At 38.9% G+C, this 15,182-nt stretch overlaps 1 protein-coding gene across 2 annotated transcripts in view; it reads left to right on the forward strand.

Moving 5' to 3' along the window:
• The first annotated feature begins 1,161 nt into the window (after positions 1 to 1,161).
• Positions 1,162 to 15,182, forward strand: part of SMYD3 (SET and MYND domain containing 3) — a 349,832-nt gene continuing 335,811 nt past the window's right edge. Inside the window, exon 1 of one of the 2 annotated variants that reach the window (XM_063306111.1) lies at positions 1,162 to 1,438. In XM_063306111.1, coding sequence (XP_063162181.1) covers positions 1,188 to 1,438 — 251 coding nt within the window. In that variant the 5' untranslated portion in view covers positions 1,162 to 1,187. The remainder of the gene's footprint in view (positions 1,439 to 15,182) is intronic. The other variant, XM_063306103.1, reaches the window with a different exon arrangement.

Below are 15,182 nucleotides of genomic sequence, written 5' to 3' on the forward strand. Positions count from 1 at the left end.
TCCTCGACTTAGATGGCAGTTGGGACCGGAATTTCCACCAAGTGATGCGGTTGTAAAGTGTGGCCACATCACTTAGTGATGTTAATCCCTGCAGTCCTAGTTGCAGTCTTAACTGAATCCCATGATTGTTAGGCGAAGCAACTTCCTGCCAGCTTCCCACAGCCAGAGTCAGTGGGGAAGCTGGCAGAAAATTGCAAGTCCCAGACAGGCAGGTAAGTGGCTGCTGCCAGGTGTGGGAGGGAGCAAGGAGGTGCAGAGGAATGTCAAGTGTGTGCAAGGATGTGAGGGTGGGTGCGCAAGAGGTGGTGCAGGTTGGGAAGGGTGCAGAAGAGGGTGTGAGGGAGTGTGAGGTGGGGGTTGGGGAGGGTGTGGGGGGTGCTTTGAGAGGCATGGGTTGGGGAGAGTGCATGGGGATGTGCAAGTGGTTGGTGTGGAGAGGGGCTAGGGGAGGTTGTGTGGGTAGGGGAGACTTACGCCAGCGACATGAGACCTTCCCTGCCAGCTTCCCCATTGTCTTTTTGGGGAAGCCAGCAGGGAAGGTAGCAAATGGCAATCATTTGATTGTGGTGTGCTGCAATGGAAAGTGGTACTGATTGCTAAGTGCCCAGATTGTAATCACATGACCACAGGAGCACTGGGACAGCAGGAACCCTGAGGACTGGTCCTAACCATTTGTTCAGCACTGTCATAGCTTCAAACGTCGCTGAACAAATGATTATGGAACCATTGGTGCCTTAACCACTACTGGTTAAACTGGCTTTCTCAAAAGCTACAGGGATATATATTAATGCCTGCAGTTTTTTTTACTACGTTCTTAACCTGGTGTTTTAGGCTTCCTGCCCACTTCAGGGAGATGTGCATTGTATTATTTGCTATCCTAGTGGAATGACGATTTTTTGCTTGACAATTTAAAACAGATACTAGCTGAAACTCTTGAGGCCAAGTATTGTAGCTTGTGCAAATTAATTTCAGAAATTCAGGAACATTAATATGCAAATATGTCCACCTCCGAGCATAATATCCGCAGTCTTATAGGCTGTGCACACAATTATTTTAAGTACTAATTTAGAACAATCCTTTTCTACGTTTTAGTAACGGGGGTTGGGAGAAGCTGCGGCTGCAAATCCCTAAACTATCGCGGCGCCGGGGAACGTAATGAAGGCGGGCTCTTTTTGCTCCAAGGAAAAATGGTTCCGGTCGCAAACAGAGCAGCGTCACGTGGGGACGGAGGCGGGAAGCGTGCTTTTCGGCAAGGCCTCTCTGTTTATTCCCTGCTCTGCGGAGCGGTAATGGAAAAGTTTGCAAGCCCAGGCAAAGGCAACGGCCTGCGCCTTTTGAAGGCGGTGAAACCGGGGGAGTTGCTGTACTGCGCGGCTCCCTTCGCTTACATCGTCAGCAAGAAGCGCCTGGGAGGCTCGTGCGAGCATTGTCTGCGCAGGTATTGGCTGAGCCTCCTTGCTGATAGTAAACGCGGCGCTTTCCGCCTCCGTTTCTGCTTGCCGGCAGCGAAATAAGCCGGGCGGGGTCTCCTGTCTTTCAGAAGCTAATGCTTTTTGCTTTGCATATAGTTCCCGAGCCTGTAACGCTTTATATAGCACGACTCAGCAAGGAAGTACCTTAGACAGGAGCAGGATAATTTTCTTGGGGAGGGAAGCCTCAACGCTTGAGTTTCTGCTAATCTTTTAAGTCTGGGAGCTAGCTTATGGCGGGATGCAGGAGAATTTTTGCACGCACGGGCTCTCTGGGATAGGTGTTTTTACCGTTTTGGGGCAACATTAAGATAGGTGGTTTCCTAACTACATCCGTCTTTCTTGATACTGGCAATTTTTGCACAGAATCACAAAGTCGACACCTAGTAACTGCAAAATATTGGTGTGGTTACGTTAATCACGAGTAAGTACGACCTGGACACAGACAAGGAAGCTTATGCATCCAGGAAAGCAGAGACATTTTCATACAATAAATATTTTCCTTCATTATCTTTTGTAGCAGAGGTGATGAATAACTTCACATACTGTGATAAACGATAATGTGGTTTGTTCAGTTTTACATTAGTGTGCTGTGTGAACCCTGATTTCTTTAAGCAGATTTGTTTAGCTTGCCATGTAACTACTATGAATTCATCGTATATCATAATGTAAATACAGTAAAGAACCCCTCATCAGTATTAATTCAAATATCAAATATTTTAGCTATAATCTTAATTGAAATAAAAAGCAAAATAAGGTTTTCTTACTTGTTGGAACTGTGATTCCTGGGTGCAGGCAGTTATTAGGTGGTGACTATGTATATGTGAATCAGCTCATGCATTTTGGAAGCAATTCCTGTGGACTGAAAAATAGCTTTAGCTCACTGTGTTGAATTCTTGTTTGACAGCATGCCTGCTGTGTTAATTAAACAATATAAGGAAATTTATAATATTTATAGCCTGCTCTAAAGGTACCATTCATTTAACTAAGCACCAGCCCCTCACTGGAAGACTGCTGCTTTGGCCAGCTTTTGAAAAAACAGGTTATAGATTAAGGGACATCTTTACCTTGGGTGGAGGCGTGTTCCATGTAGCCCCCATAGAAAGCCGGTTGCCTGATCTAAGCCTGATAAACCTCACAAAAAGGGAATTGTCAACAGGTTCTCTCTAAATTACTAGACCAGATAGGCAGATTTGACTTTGGCGAAGTGTTGCCTGATGTATCTCAGAGCTACACCATAAAAGGCTTTACAGGGGAAACCAACACTTCGAATTAAGCCCAGAAGATTGTTGGTAACCAGTTGTGTACCAGCAGTAGATTCCAGGTTGCCTCCAAAGGATAAATGTATTGCAGTAGTTCAACCATGTCATGAGTTACCATTGCCAAGGGATCTTAGTCCTGGTGAGGTCAGCTGGCACACCAGTTGAAGCTGAGCAAAGGAAATAGTGAAGTAGTGAAAATAGTGCGGGGGGGGGGTTTCCAACAGTAGGAGAAGGCCTGAAGATTGGTCTAATATGGAAACAGAGATGATAGTTGATTTGCCCTCTTTGGAGATTGAGTTGGGTATATGCAGTAGCTTAATATCCATGTTAGAATCAATTCTTACAGCTGAAGGAAGATACTGAGGCTAGAATATTAGTCCTGGAAGACATTCCTGAGAAGTAATAATTGTAAGGAATGAAGATGATGATGTGGGAAGAATTAATTCTCAGAATAGAGAGAAGTGTTATATCAACATAGATCAGGTGTTTCCCAGTGCCACCAAGAGAATAGCTAAGTATCTGCTAACACAGCAAGGTAGAGGGAAAAGCCTAGAGTTAAATCCTGAAACACTGACCAATATATAGTAAAGACTTCGACTTCTGTGTACTGCATATGTATCTTCTGTGTCTGTGTATCTTCCAGAATTTCCAAAAAAAAAATCCACCCCTGGGCTAGATATCTCTTTCCTGCCATGTTGCAATTGTCTAGTTTTTTTGCAGCCCAGTTGTGACAATCCTATTAAAATGCCAATTTTATTTAAATGGAAAGAAACATTTAGGATTATATGCTTTCTTTCTTTTAATAAATCTCCACTGGATGGCAGTAGATGAATGCTGAAAGAGAAGTTTATTATTGTAAAGTGCAGTATAATAGATACAAATGGAGACCTGGTGTTTAGCTTTCATTGTGGTCATTTGCACTGCTCTGGTTTCCATGGTCAAAATTAGTGTACAATGAAATTGCAAGGTTGTAAGGTAGTTACTAGATGTCTGTGGAAAAGGATGTTACGTATATGTGACTAATCCATGCAACTGAGTAATTATGATGGGATCTGATTATCCAAGTTTATTTATTTGCTAGATTTATATTTTGGCTTTCTTCCAGGAACTCAAGAAAATAGATGTAATACATTCCATAGATAGAAATCACCAGAAAGCCTTATCCTTTGTGCCTACCATCCTAGTTCTCTGGAGTTCTTGGTGCTCTCTGAACTTGGTTGTTTGCTTGCAGACATTTCATTACCTGACTAGGTGACATCATCAGTGTGAGGGTATTGTCTCGTACTGATGATGTTACCTAGTTAGGTAATGAAACACCTGCAAGCAAACAACCAAGCTTAGAGAGCACCAAGAACCCCACAGTTCAACCCTGAGCTACAGATACTCTCTTCTTTGCTAGTTTTCACTAGCAGCACATTAAAAGGGTCTTTTTAAATGTAGGCAGGCTGGTGTGGGTGAAGGTGGTTCTAATTTGAATTCTAATCTGTTCAGACTTGGGTGAAACACAGCACTTTAAATTGGGCTCAGAAAGATATGGACAACCAGTTCTTTGGTACGGTTCATGTGTGACATAGTTTCACTGCCTGGCTTGCTTGCTTGCTTATTTATTTATAACCCTCCTTTGTATAGTATATATAGTGCTGCCTCCTAAGAGAGAATGACTGGCCCAAAGGTCCTCAGTTTCCATTGCTAAGGGTGGACTAGAACCTGGGTTTCCCTGTTGTCAGTCCAGCACTTTACCAGTTGTATCACATTGCTTGTGGGAAACAGTTTTCTATACCAGTTGTGATTTTGTAAATTGTCTTTAGAGGTTGCTCCATCTCAAATGTTATGCAGTGACCTGAAATATAATTAAGAATTAATTGGGTGGCTTATAAATTCAAGGAAGGAAGGAAGATATTGGAGGCAAGGTCAAGTTCATAACTATATGTTTGCCATCTTGAGTTGTTTATAAAAATAATAAAGGCGGGATATAAAATAGATAAAAAAATAAAAAAATAATTAGCCAGCTGGCTTTAATGTTAAAAGCAATTCTGGACATCTTCATTCTGAGTTTACTCGGTTAATGCAGAGTCCAGGAGAAATTCTCCAATTCCCAGAGTGCACATTTGATACATTCAGGGATTGCAGACTCTTCTAACATCTTTTCCATGCTTTCATCTGTGTAAACTGCATGGTGTAGTTACACTGCTTCATGTCAAGCCATTTAAACCTGAAGCAACTTCCCTTCTGTTATCCCTTTGATATGAGGGAGAACATTTGTAAAATGTTGTCACTGACTGGGGTTAATACTTAAAATTTAAGTAGTGTGTTTCAGATTTCAAAGCACATAAACATACAGTATTTTACCTTGGTCCTCAAAATATTTAGGTATGAAAGATCAGAACTGTTACTGCAGTCTTCCAGAAGGATGACAGGTGCGCAGCTGAAACTGAGAAATTAATTGTTTGGATATAAAAGTCAGTTCAGGGACGGACAGAGTGTGGTGTCTACCAGGCTCCCTGTCCCACTTTATTTTTTTTTTAAAAGAACACCCTGTTGACACACACAAATAAAAGCAAAGCATCCACCTACCTCTTGCAGCTCCTTTGTATCAGGGGCAGCGTCTAAAAGGGCTTTGTGAAACATAAAAATGTTGGGTGACTGTAGGCCAGGGTTGGCCTGAAATGTATAGAGTCACTTATTTATTACAGTGACAAAGATAGGCTGATGGTTAACAAGGATTCACTAAGGAAGTGGCAGAGAGTATTTTCTTGCAAGTAGATGTTTTATGCTTGGTAGTGCCCACCATTTTGTGAATAGGAAGCTTCATCATAGCAGGGTCCTCAGCCTGCTTTCAGAATTTCAGATAAATCCATTGGCCCGGCCTCCCTTGGTCTAGATTATTTTGGCATTGTGCTTTTAGCTGCTGCAGTGCTCCAGTTCAGAAGACAATGAAGTGTTTGCTTTCAGTGGTGCTTTTGTCTGTTGAGGGGTATAAGTGTTTGTGAGTACCAAGAAATGTAGAAGTAAGATACAATGACAGTGTTACTATTTTGGTAGAAAGTGATTTTAGAAGAAAAATAACTTTTACAGCCTGAAAACTGAGCATGCTATTTTCTTAGGTAAAATATGCATTCAGCATTTCTTCTTATCAATATTAATATGTGCCAAAGGAAAACTTAATCATATAAGGAAGAAAAAAAACCATAAGAAGCAATAGCTATATGACAAGGATTCACCCCTCCCTTTTAAGGATTATATATATATATATATATATATATATATATTTTCCAGTACATAATGAAAATGTTGTATGAGGGAAAAATGGACATTAAAATATGGGCAATAGTTACTGCAATATGCAGTTGCAAATTAGTTTCTGTTTATGGTCTTGAGAAGATAAAAGGGATAATTTATGTACATTCACTGAAAGTTTTACCTTAGGTTTCATTACCATAAGGATACGTCTTTATAAATTCATGCTATTAGCTTCTCTGGCCTAGAATAATTTTCTTGTACTGCTTTTAAATATTTATACATCCTTCTTATTATAATATCATTGGGGCTCAAAGACTTTCATAAAACACACCCTTTCAATTTACATAACTTTACTTGAACAACAGAATCCTCTATATTGTTTTCCATTCACATTTCAAGCGATTAAAAATGGTTAGACGGAATGGCAAAGAGAGCCATTGTTTAAAGAAAAATATTAGCAATTCCACTGGGAGAAGCTCCTTTGTTACCCAAAAAATAACTTAGTTCCTGCCCAATACCTGGAAGGTATTATTATTATTATATTATATAAAATAAATAAAAATTAATATCATAACTGTATACTATTATTTCTAATCTTTTCAATAAACAATATTATAAAACAATGAAATATTAATAATTAACAAGGGAAGTTATAATAAAAGCATATGTAAGCACTGCTATTGAAGTATAATGTGGGCACTTAAAACCAAAACCTAATGATGAAATGTCTGAGAAAAAAGGCAAATGTAGTCTGATGCTGAAAAGATATTGGTATGGGCAGTAGGTATGCTTCCTGGCTAGAGATTTGATTAACGGGACCCCCAGACTAATGAGGTTTCCTCCACTGTTGTCATGTGCCTAATTTTATTTGATGAAGGCTTCAGAAGCAGCACTGCATGTGGAGCATTACCACGCACTGCATATCATTTAAACCAGGGGTGTCCAACCTTTTGGCTTCCCTGGGCCACTTTGAGTGAAGAGGAATTGTCTTGGGCCACACATAAAATACAGGCAGATAAATAAATAAATAAATAGATAGATAGATAAATAGATAGATAGATGGGACTGTGTGTTTTAATCCACCCCCAGATCCCCTACCTTCTCCTGCCCCCTCCCCCACCAAACTCAGCAGTGTCCCCAAAAAACGCTTGAGCCCCTGCCTCCCCATGCACAGAACCGCAGCTCCCACTGTCCAGATGCAGCCCCCTGCATGCCCCAAAAACCAGTTGGCAAACGCCACCTCTCTCCGAGGACAGGCATGCGGGGCAAGGCAATGCAGCATGGCAGGTGTAGGCCAGCTACCTGCCTGCATGCCTGCCTTCCTCTTCCCTCCTCTACTCACTTGCCTGTGCCTTGTGCGCACAGGAGGAGGAGTAGCAGCAGCAGCAGCAGCTCTCCGCAGGGGGGAGGAGGCTTAGCCACCCACTCTTCTTTCCCTTCCCTGCTCCCCCTGGGAAGCGGCTTGCTCTGCGCTCCACTCTCTCTGCCTCTTGTTTTCGCTTTCCACCCCTTTTTCTTTCCCTCTTCCCCCCTTTTCTTTTCTTCTCCCACTTTCGGTCCGCGCTTGGCTCTCGCTCCCAGGCAGTGGCGGCGGGAGCAGCAATTCCAACAATAGGCACTGGCGGTTCAAAAAAAAAATTGCAAAATAATGTTAAAGGTTTATGATTTTTTGGGGCCGCATTACTAGCCGTTCAGGGCCGCATGTGGCCCGCAGGCCGCTGGTTGGACACCCCGATCTAAACTCTTTTCCCTAGCTGAAACAGAAATTTTCAACCATTTCCACACTTTTTGGTTGAAACCAATGCAGATGTTATGATTTGTTCGATAAGCAATTGGTTGAGCATACAGATTGTGTTAAATTGTAAGCTGTAGTATAAAACTCACAGTGGACGGATTCAAACAGTATGCTAAGCCAAAACTAAACAAGCCCTATAACTTTGAATGATGTGTGAGCCTGGAGTTGTTATTATTTTTTTATTTTATTTTTTATCCCGCCTTTATTATTTTTACTAATAACTCAAGGTGGGGAACGTACCTAAGACTCCTTCCTCCTCCTATTTTCCCCACCACAACCACCCTGTGATGTGAGTTGGGCTGAGAGAGAATGACTGGCCCAAAGTCATGCAGCCAGCTTTCATGTTTAAGGTGGGACTAGAACTCATGGTCTCCTGGTTTCTAGCCTGGAGTCTTAACCACTAAACCAAACAGGCTCTCTTTCTTAAGAAGAAAAGTTAGCTTTTTTTCTTAAGTTATACTAGAAGCTTGTATTATAGATGTTATAGACTGGAAGAAAAAGAAGACACAGATCACATATTAATGTAATATAGTCATCTGTGGCCTCAAGGATCCCTTTTTTGTGACTTTCAAAACCATCTCTAACCATGAAAAGTGATAGTTTTACATTGTTTTGAGGTGGATGAAACTGTAGTATAAATTCTAAAACACACATTACAATTAAAAAACAAAGGACTCCCCAAACACACACACACATTCAAGAACTATGATATAGTTTGAAGCCTCCCCCCCGCAATCAAATGTTTGTGTGGCAATTTTTTTATCACAAGGATTCTACCCCTGCTTGAAAACTTTCAAGAGACAAGTACAAGGATTTTTCTGGGAAAAAGGGTCCTTTCAGATCAGTGTAATTGGAACAGATTTTTTTATGTGTTTATAGTGGAAGTGTTTTTGAATAATTGGAAATCAACAACATAGCAAATACATTTTAAAGTAATTAATAGATTTCACCAGCAGCTCCTTCAAAATGTAAGTCTCTAAAATCTCTTAGAGTGACTGACCTGTGCTCTTTTTTCTGTCAATTAAAATTGTTAATGTTTGTGCCATATATCCAGTATTCTTAACCTTGCCTTCAAAGCTCTTCATTGTTCAAAGTCCCTTTATACTTTTACACTTTGTAATATGATCTATCATCTGTCTGGACTATAAATGTTTTTTTACAATAGTTGTAATACATATTGCAGTTAGTATTTGGGGAGGTGCCTCAAGGGAAAAAATTAGCTTTCAGGCAAAATATGACAGGTTGTATTAGTTTAGATTCTATCATTAACAAATTTAGTGTTTTGTTGTGTGTGTGTGTATAGTTACAAGTACTGATACAGAGTCAAAGTGTGTTATATCTTGGACTGATAGCCCAAAGTATGCTATAATAGCTTTAGGTTATGAAATAAAGCTACAAGTATCTTGGCTTCTAAAATTAGTTGTTTAATTTGAGCTTTAGATCAATACAGCCTGTTAATGAAATTCCCCCTCCCACACCCAACTGGGATAAAATAATATATTTTCCTTTGTTATATCTTTGACCTTATCTAAGTTTTTAATCAGTTTGGACACAATAGTTTATGTAAACAATTACATTTGACAGCACAGGGTAGCAGAAGCTATGTTTTAGCATCCTTTGAGAGGAATTGCAAGAATACCAGAACAACTCACAATTGAAAATCAGTAGGAACTTCATTGTAAATAAAATGTTGAGCATTGGTATTGCATAACAGAAAGAGTCCTGGGTGGGTTTGTCCGTATTTGTTGCTGTAAGGAATACATGTGTTTCTGTAGTTACTCACCCTTACTAAAAAAAAAAAAAAGTAAGACTGTTAGCCACAAAGTTTTGTCCTGATTTAAATTAATAGATCCACTTTGTATTACTTAAAGACTCAACCTATAGTAGCTTTTGACCAAAGTTATTCATGAAAACTTTTCTGAAACTGATACTCCATTCATGGTTATGCTGCATCTGTGTATAAAAAAGGCTGAATGGCTTCTTCCATTCAAATCATGCTAAAGAAAAATCATATAATTTTTAAAATGTAAACTTAGTCTCTCCAGCTTTTTTCATTCACATTCACATACACTTCTCAAGCAGTATGCACCCCACACGTCCAGATTTGGAGCCACAAGAAATGCAATGTAGCTGGATGTACAAAAGTTTTTGAAGAAGTAATCCAATCTCTTCTCTCATTAAAGTAATTTTCCCATAAAATTTTTACAAGGGAGAAGGGTAATTTAATTGTAAGAATAATATATAGTTAGCAATAGCAATAATAGGAGTTGGATTCATATACCATGCTGAGTCAAAATATGATGTGCTTGGTCTAATTCACCATGTGGATCCAGCCATTGTGACTTGTAAACCACTGTGTAAGCACAACCATCTACTGAGTTGAGGAGAAGTCCAGCTTAATTTAAATACTATAAATTATAACTTTCATGGGAAAATATTACGTGCAGCTTTACTTAGAGGTATTTTCAGTATTGATGTTAAGACTTTTTCCTTTTTATAGAGTTTCTGCTTCAGGACCAGCTATACCCTGTGCAGCTGTAGAAAGTAGTTCCAATTTCCTTCCAATTCTGTTGGGTGGGTTGTTTATTCTGTAGTCCTGCTTGGATTGTTTCAAGTCTTGGCAGGCTTCAGAAATTGCTATATAATATGTAATCCCAAAAACTAACTTTTGTCTCCATTGTGTCCACTAGGTGGAGTTCAAAGCATTGTATTTTTTTCCAGTTATGTGCTATAATATGCCCAATCGCCATAGTTTAATATCACTTTAGAAATATTTGTAGATTTATATAATTAATCTTCTAATTCAAGAACATGTAGCTTTGAGCTGAAGGCCACAGTTGGCCTTTGAGTGGCACATCAGGAGTTATACTCCATAAAGTAAGTTGACCAGGAAAAAAGAGTGAATTTAACCAAGATAAAACTATAGTTGATGAAATTTAAATTTAATTTCAGTTAACATCATTATTTCTTATGTATTTAATGTTTTTTGTTAAAAATTACAATTCTTTGGCAAGTTTTAGAGGGCTGTAAAAAAGTTCTCAGATTTTCACAGGCTGAGTGTAACCCTGGAGCTTCAGTTTGTGCACTTCTGTTCTAGTTTAATTCTAAGTATGCTTAGAATTGTAATCCCACTAGTGTTATTTGCTTCTTGTTTCAGTATGAAGCTCAAACCTGAAAATTATAAACTATTCAGATCAGAAATATTTCTGGTTGGCAGAAATCAGTGGAATGTGAAGAATATAACAGTGAAACTGGCCTAAGTTAAGAATTGTCAGTGTATTGTATGTAATAGATCAGTGTGAATTTGCATAATATTTTCCTCTGCATTTAGTAAAATTTCAATCCTGTCAGTAGCCTGGCCTTTTTCTTGCAAATTATGGTCACTTGGGTATGGTGGAAAGCATTTAACATGTTGTGTGATAGCCAAAAATCATTAGCACATATCTATGTGACAAAATAATTGAATGCTACTTTTTGGCATAGGCAATTGTTGTGGTCCAAGTAAAGATACTGGATGGTTGTAATTTTCTTTATTACCTCAATATTCCACATGATAAGTCATGAATGGGGGTCTTTGGCTCTTTCAGAGTTGCTAGATTACAGCTTCCATCTTCTATTACCATTGGCTGAAATCAGAGAGCATGCCAGAAAAGGCCAGGCCTTGCCTGAATTAATTCTAAGGGTTAAAATAAACTCACAGTGAAGGAATGGTACATGACATCTGTGTAGTGGTTAAGGTGTTGGACTGGGAGTGGGGAGATGTTTTCTGTCAGTATGTGCTGTGAATTATCCCTTGATAAGTGAAGTCTTAAATTAAGATGTTAGTGGCACATGGAGGAGGCAATAAGTTAGGAAAGTCTGATCTTCATGATCTATTTTATGTTGATAAATTCTACTAAGCCTGAACAGTACAATCATATGCGTGTAATTTCCAGAGTTGAAATGGGCCTGCTTTCAGCTAAGCATGTATAGAATTGCGGCCATAATCACTTCTGTGGAGATAAATGGATTTTGCATATTATTCTAATGTTGATTTCTCAGTTTAATGCTACATTTTGAATCAGAAAGCATTCCTGCTAATAAATAGTACAAAGGAATGCTTGACTTTGATATGCTTTATGGTATACAATTTATTCCAATTTCATAGTATTTCAATAGATATATGTAGCTTCTTATCTCATGCCCTTATTCCCTTGGTAAGTCATTTTGTGTAAGGGCTTCAGGGGTTACCCATGTGGAACAACTTCCCTTCAGGCTAATTAATTTTTTTCAGTTCTACTACTTTTTAGCCCTCCCTTCTCATACCAAATTATAAGTTATAGCTGCCTGCACAAACTCTTTATTACTTATGAAAATGTGAGGGCTGATAGTTTTATTTAGTATTTGTCATGCGTCCTTGCATTCAGTTTTTAATTATAAAAATAAGTGGTAGCGTGTTTTCACTGAAGAGTTGTAGTCATTCATTTTTAATATTTATAGCTATAATCATTGCATTTTACACAAGAAAAATATGAAGAGTAAATTCATACCAATTTTTAAATTAGAATTTTTCAGACACATTTTAAATGTTGATCTGTTCCAAACATGATAGACTTAAAAAAATATCCACTTTATGTTCAAAGTAGAGGATCAGCTGCACTGGCAATGTTTTTGAGTCCATTTTGCTATAAATTCTGTGATGCATGAAATAGCCTGCCAGTTGTCTACTGAGTTCAGATTTCAATAAATGAATATCTATTATAGCCATAAATTGTAATTAATGTGTAATATAGTCTTTCAGAATATTTACTTCTAAGATAGTATCTAACCTGATTTAATACTCTGAGTAATATATCGTACTACATTTCTTCCCTTGATGGTGGGGAGTGAGGGAAGAAGAAAATGTATTGTGCATTTTTCTCCTTCACTGCCATGGTAGTACTTGGTGTGGAAACTTACGATCATTGGATTCAGATCAAACTAGGGGCCAAGACATGAATCCTGTGGCAGGCAAGGCTGTCATAATGTAAACAGGGCAGAAGTCTGATATCAATTAATTATTAATCATAATCCAACCTTAAGGGAGTTCAGAATGTGGAGTCAGATGTTAGCAGTTAGCAACAAAAAACAAAAACAGCAACACCCTCCCTCCACACCCCCCCCCCCCCCCGGTACAGTACTAGCCTGCTGTGTCATATAGTTTTGGTGTCCATAGCTGTAAACAGGAAAAACCACAGCAATTGTACATTTTTATATATCACTGCAGTGCTGATTTTTGCACAGTCTGGGGTATCTGGAAATGGCAAAAAAGGGTCTGGAGGGTGCACGTGGCCCCTGACCCTAAATTTTAGCATAGGCACTGTTAAGAAAGGCGCTGGTTTTGGATTCTACCTTGATAATATACTATGAAGTCTAATATGTCAGGCAAAACTCATTTCTCATCAGATTATTCCTGTCCCCATAAATAAAAAAATTAACATGTTGCACAGTAAGATTCTTCATAAAATGCTGGTATGCATAGACAAGAGTTATTTTGATAAGACCCTGAAATATCTCCTTTATGAGAAAATGCAGCCTTCTCTTGCTCCACACCTTTAAAATTAGGAAGCAAAAGGCTAGGGTTGGCCTTTTTTCTGTGCAGATTGAAATCTCGAGCCCCTTCCTAATGAAAAGCATGAAGCCCCCAGTGTAAAATACAATCTTGATAACACATATTGATACAGAAACAACTCCCTTTTTTCCTCCAGTATTTTTAAATCAAAACCAGGAAATATTCCCTGAGCGCATACATGTGCATGTATATACGCACAAAGCTTTTATTCTCATTGCAGGTTAAGTCTCAGGAGTGACATAACAAAAAAGATGGTATTGGATAGACTAGGGAACTAGCTGGTCCAAAATCCTTTTCCTTTAACGATCAACTAGATGGCCAAATGAAATGGAACAAGTGCAATGACTCTTCTGCTTGAGCTTCCCAGCAACTGGTATTCAAAGGCTTAATGTCTCTGATACTGGGGGTAACATAGAGCTGTTCTGATTAATAGCCATTGATAGCTTTAATCTCCCCAGATTTTATCTCATCTTGTTTTCAAAGCCATCCAAGCTGGCAGACATGGCAACATATTTTAGCTAATGCTATAGCTTGACGTTGTGCTGTGTGGGGAACTTCTTTTTATCTGTCTCGAATCTCCCACCATTCATTACTGCAAAAGAAGGGGAAAAATAACACTTTACATCCATTCTTTAGACATCTTGCATTATTTTGTACACCTCTGTTAAGCTTTCTCTTATTTTAAACTAAAAGAATAGCCCAAATACAGACTTGTTTCTGTATTCTTATCTCATAATGGAGCTGCTCCAGGGCTCTGGTCACTTTGGCTGTACTATTTTCAGAAAGTGTAGTGACAGATTTGAAAAAAAAAAAAACCTGAGAGTGCTGGTATCATAAGCTTATGTAAAATAATTGTTATTTTGATAGTTTTATTTTTAGTATATTAATAATTCCCAAATAGAATTTTTGCATCTTTGACAGCTATGACTGAGCTACTAATAAGTAAAAAACCAGTTTTGTACTATGGATGTTTTAATTGTATAATTGGTTATCTTATGGTTGTTTTGTGAATTTTCCAGAGTTCATTGATTGCGGCAGGGAGGAATTACATTAAGGATTTATTTCAAATATTTTACTCCTTTTTGACACAGCTTAATGTAGCAATTAAAACATGTATGTATTACAAAAAGTCTCCTGTTTAATTCTTCATGACTTTCTGGATAGTTCAGTATCATTTTCTTGGCAGCAATACAGAAATGGTTTGAAGTTGCCACCTTCTAGAATTTTTTTTCCCAAATTCACAGTCTAGCCTACAGCACTGCTATTTCTTGAAACTCTCCCATCTTGTTTAACGTTTTGAGATCAGCCAAGGTCCCATTGGTATTCCATCTATCTAGGCATATTAATTATACAGTGGCCTGTTGTTGTTTATTCGTTCAGTCACTTCCGACTCTTCATGACATCATGGACCAGCCCACGCCAGAGCTTCCTGTCGGTTGTCAACACCCCCAGCTCCCCCAAGGATGAGTCCATCACCTCTAGAATATCATCCATCCATCTTGCCCTTGGTCGGCTCTTCTTCCTTTTGCCTTCCACTTGCCCTAGAATCAGCATCTTCTCCAGGGTGTCCTGTCTTCTCATTATGTGGCCAAAGTATTTCAGTTTTGCCTTTAATATCGTTCCCTCAAGTGAGCAGTCTGGCTTTATTTCCTGGAGGATGGACTGGTTTGATCTTCTTGCAGTGCAAGGCACTCAGAATTTTCCTCCAACACCACAGTTCAAAAGCATCGATCTTCCTTCTCTCAGCCTTCCTTATGGTCCAGCTCTCGCAGCCATATGTTACTACGGGGAACACCATTGCTTTAGCTATGCGGACCTTTGTTGTC

Source organism: Candoia aspera, chromosome 1, assembly GCF_035149785.1.
Source record: "Candoia aspera isolate rCanAsp1 chromosome 1, rCanAsp1.hap2, whole genome shotgun sequence".
Classification (NCBI taxonomy): domain Eukaryota; kingdom Metazoa; phylum Chordata; class Lepidosauria; order Squamata; family Boidae; genus Candoia; species Candoia aspera.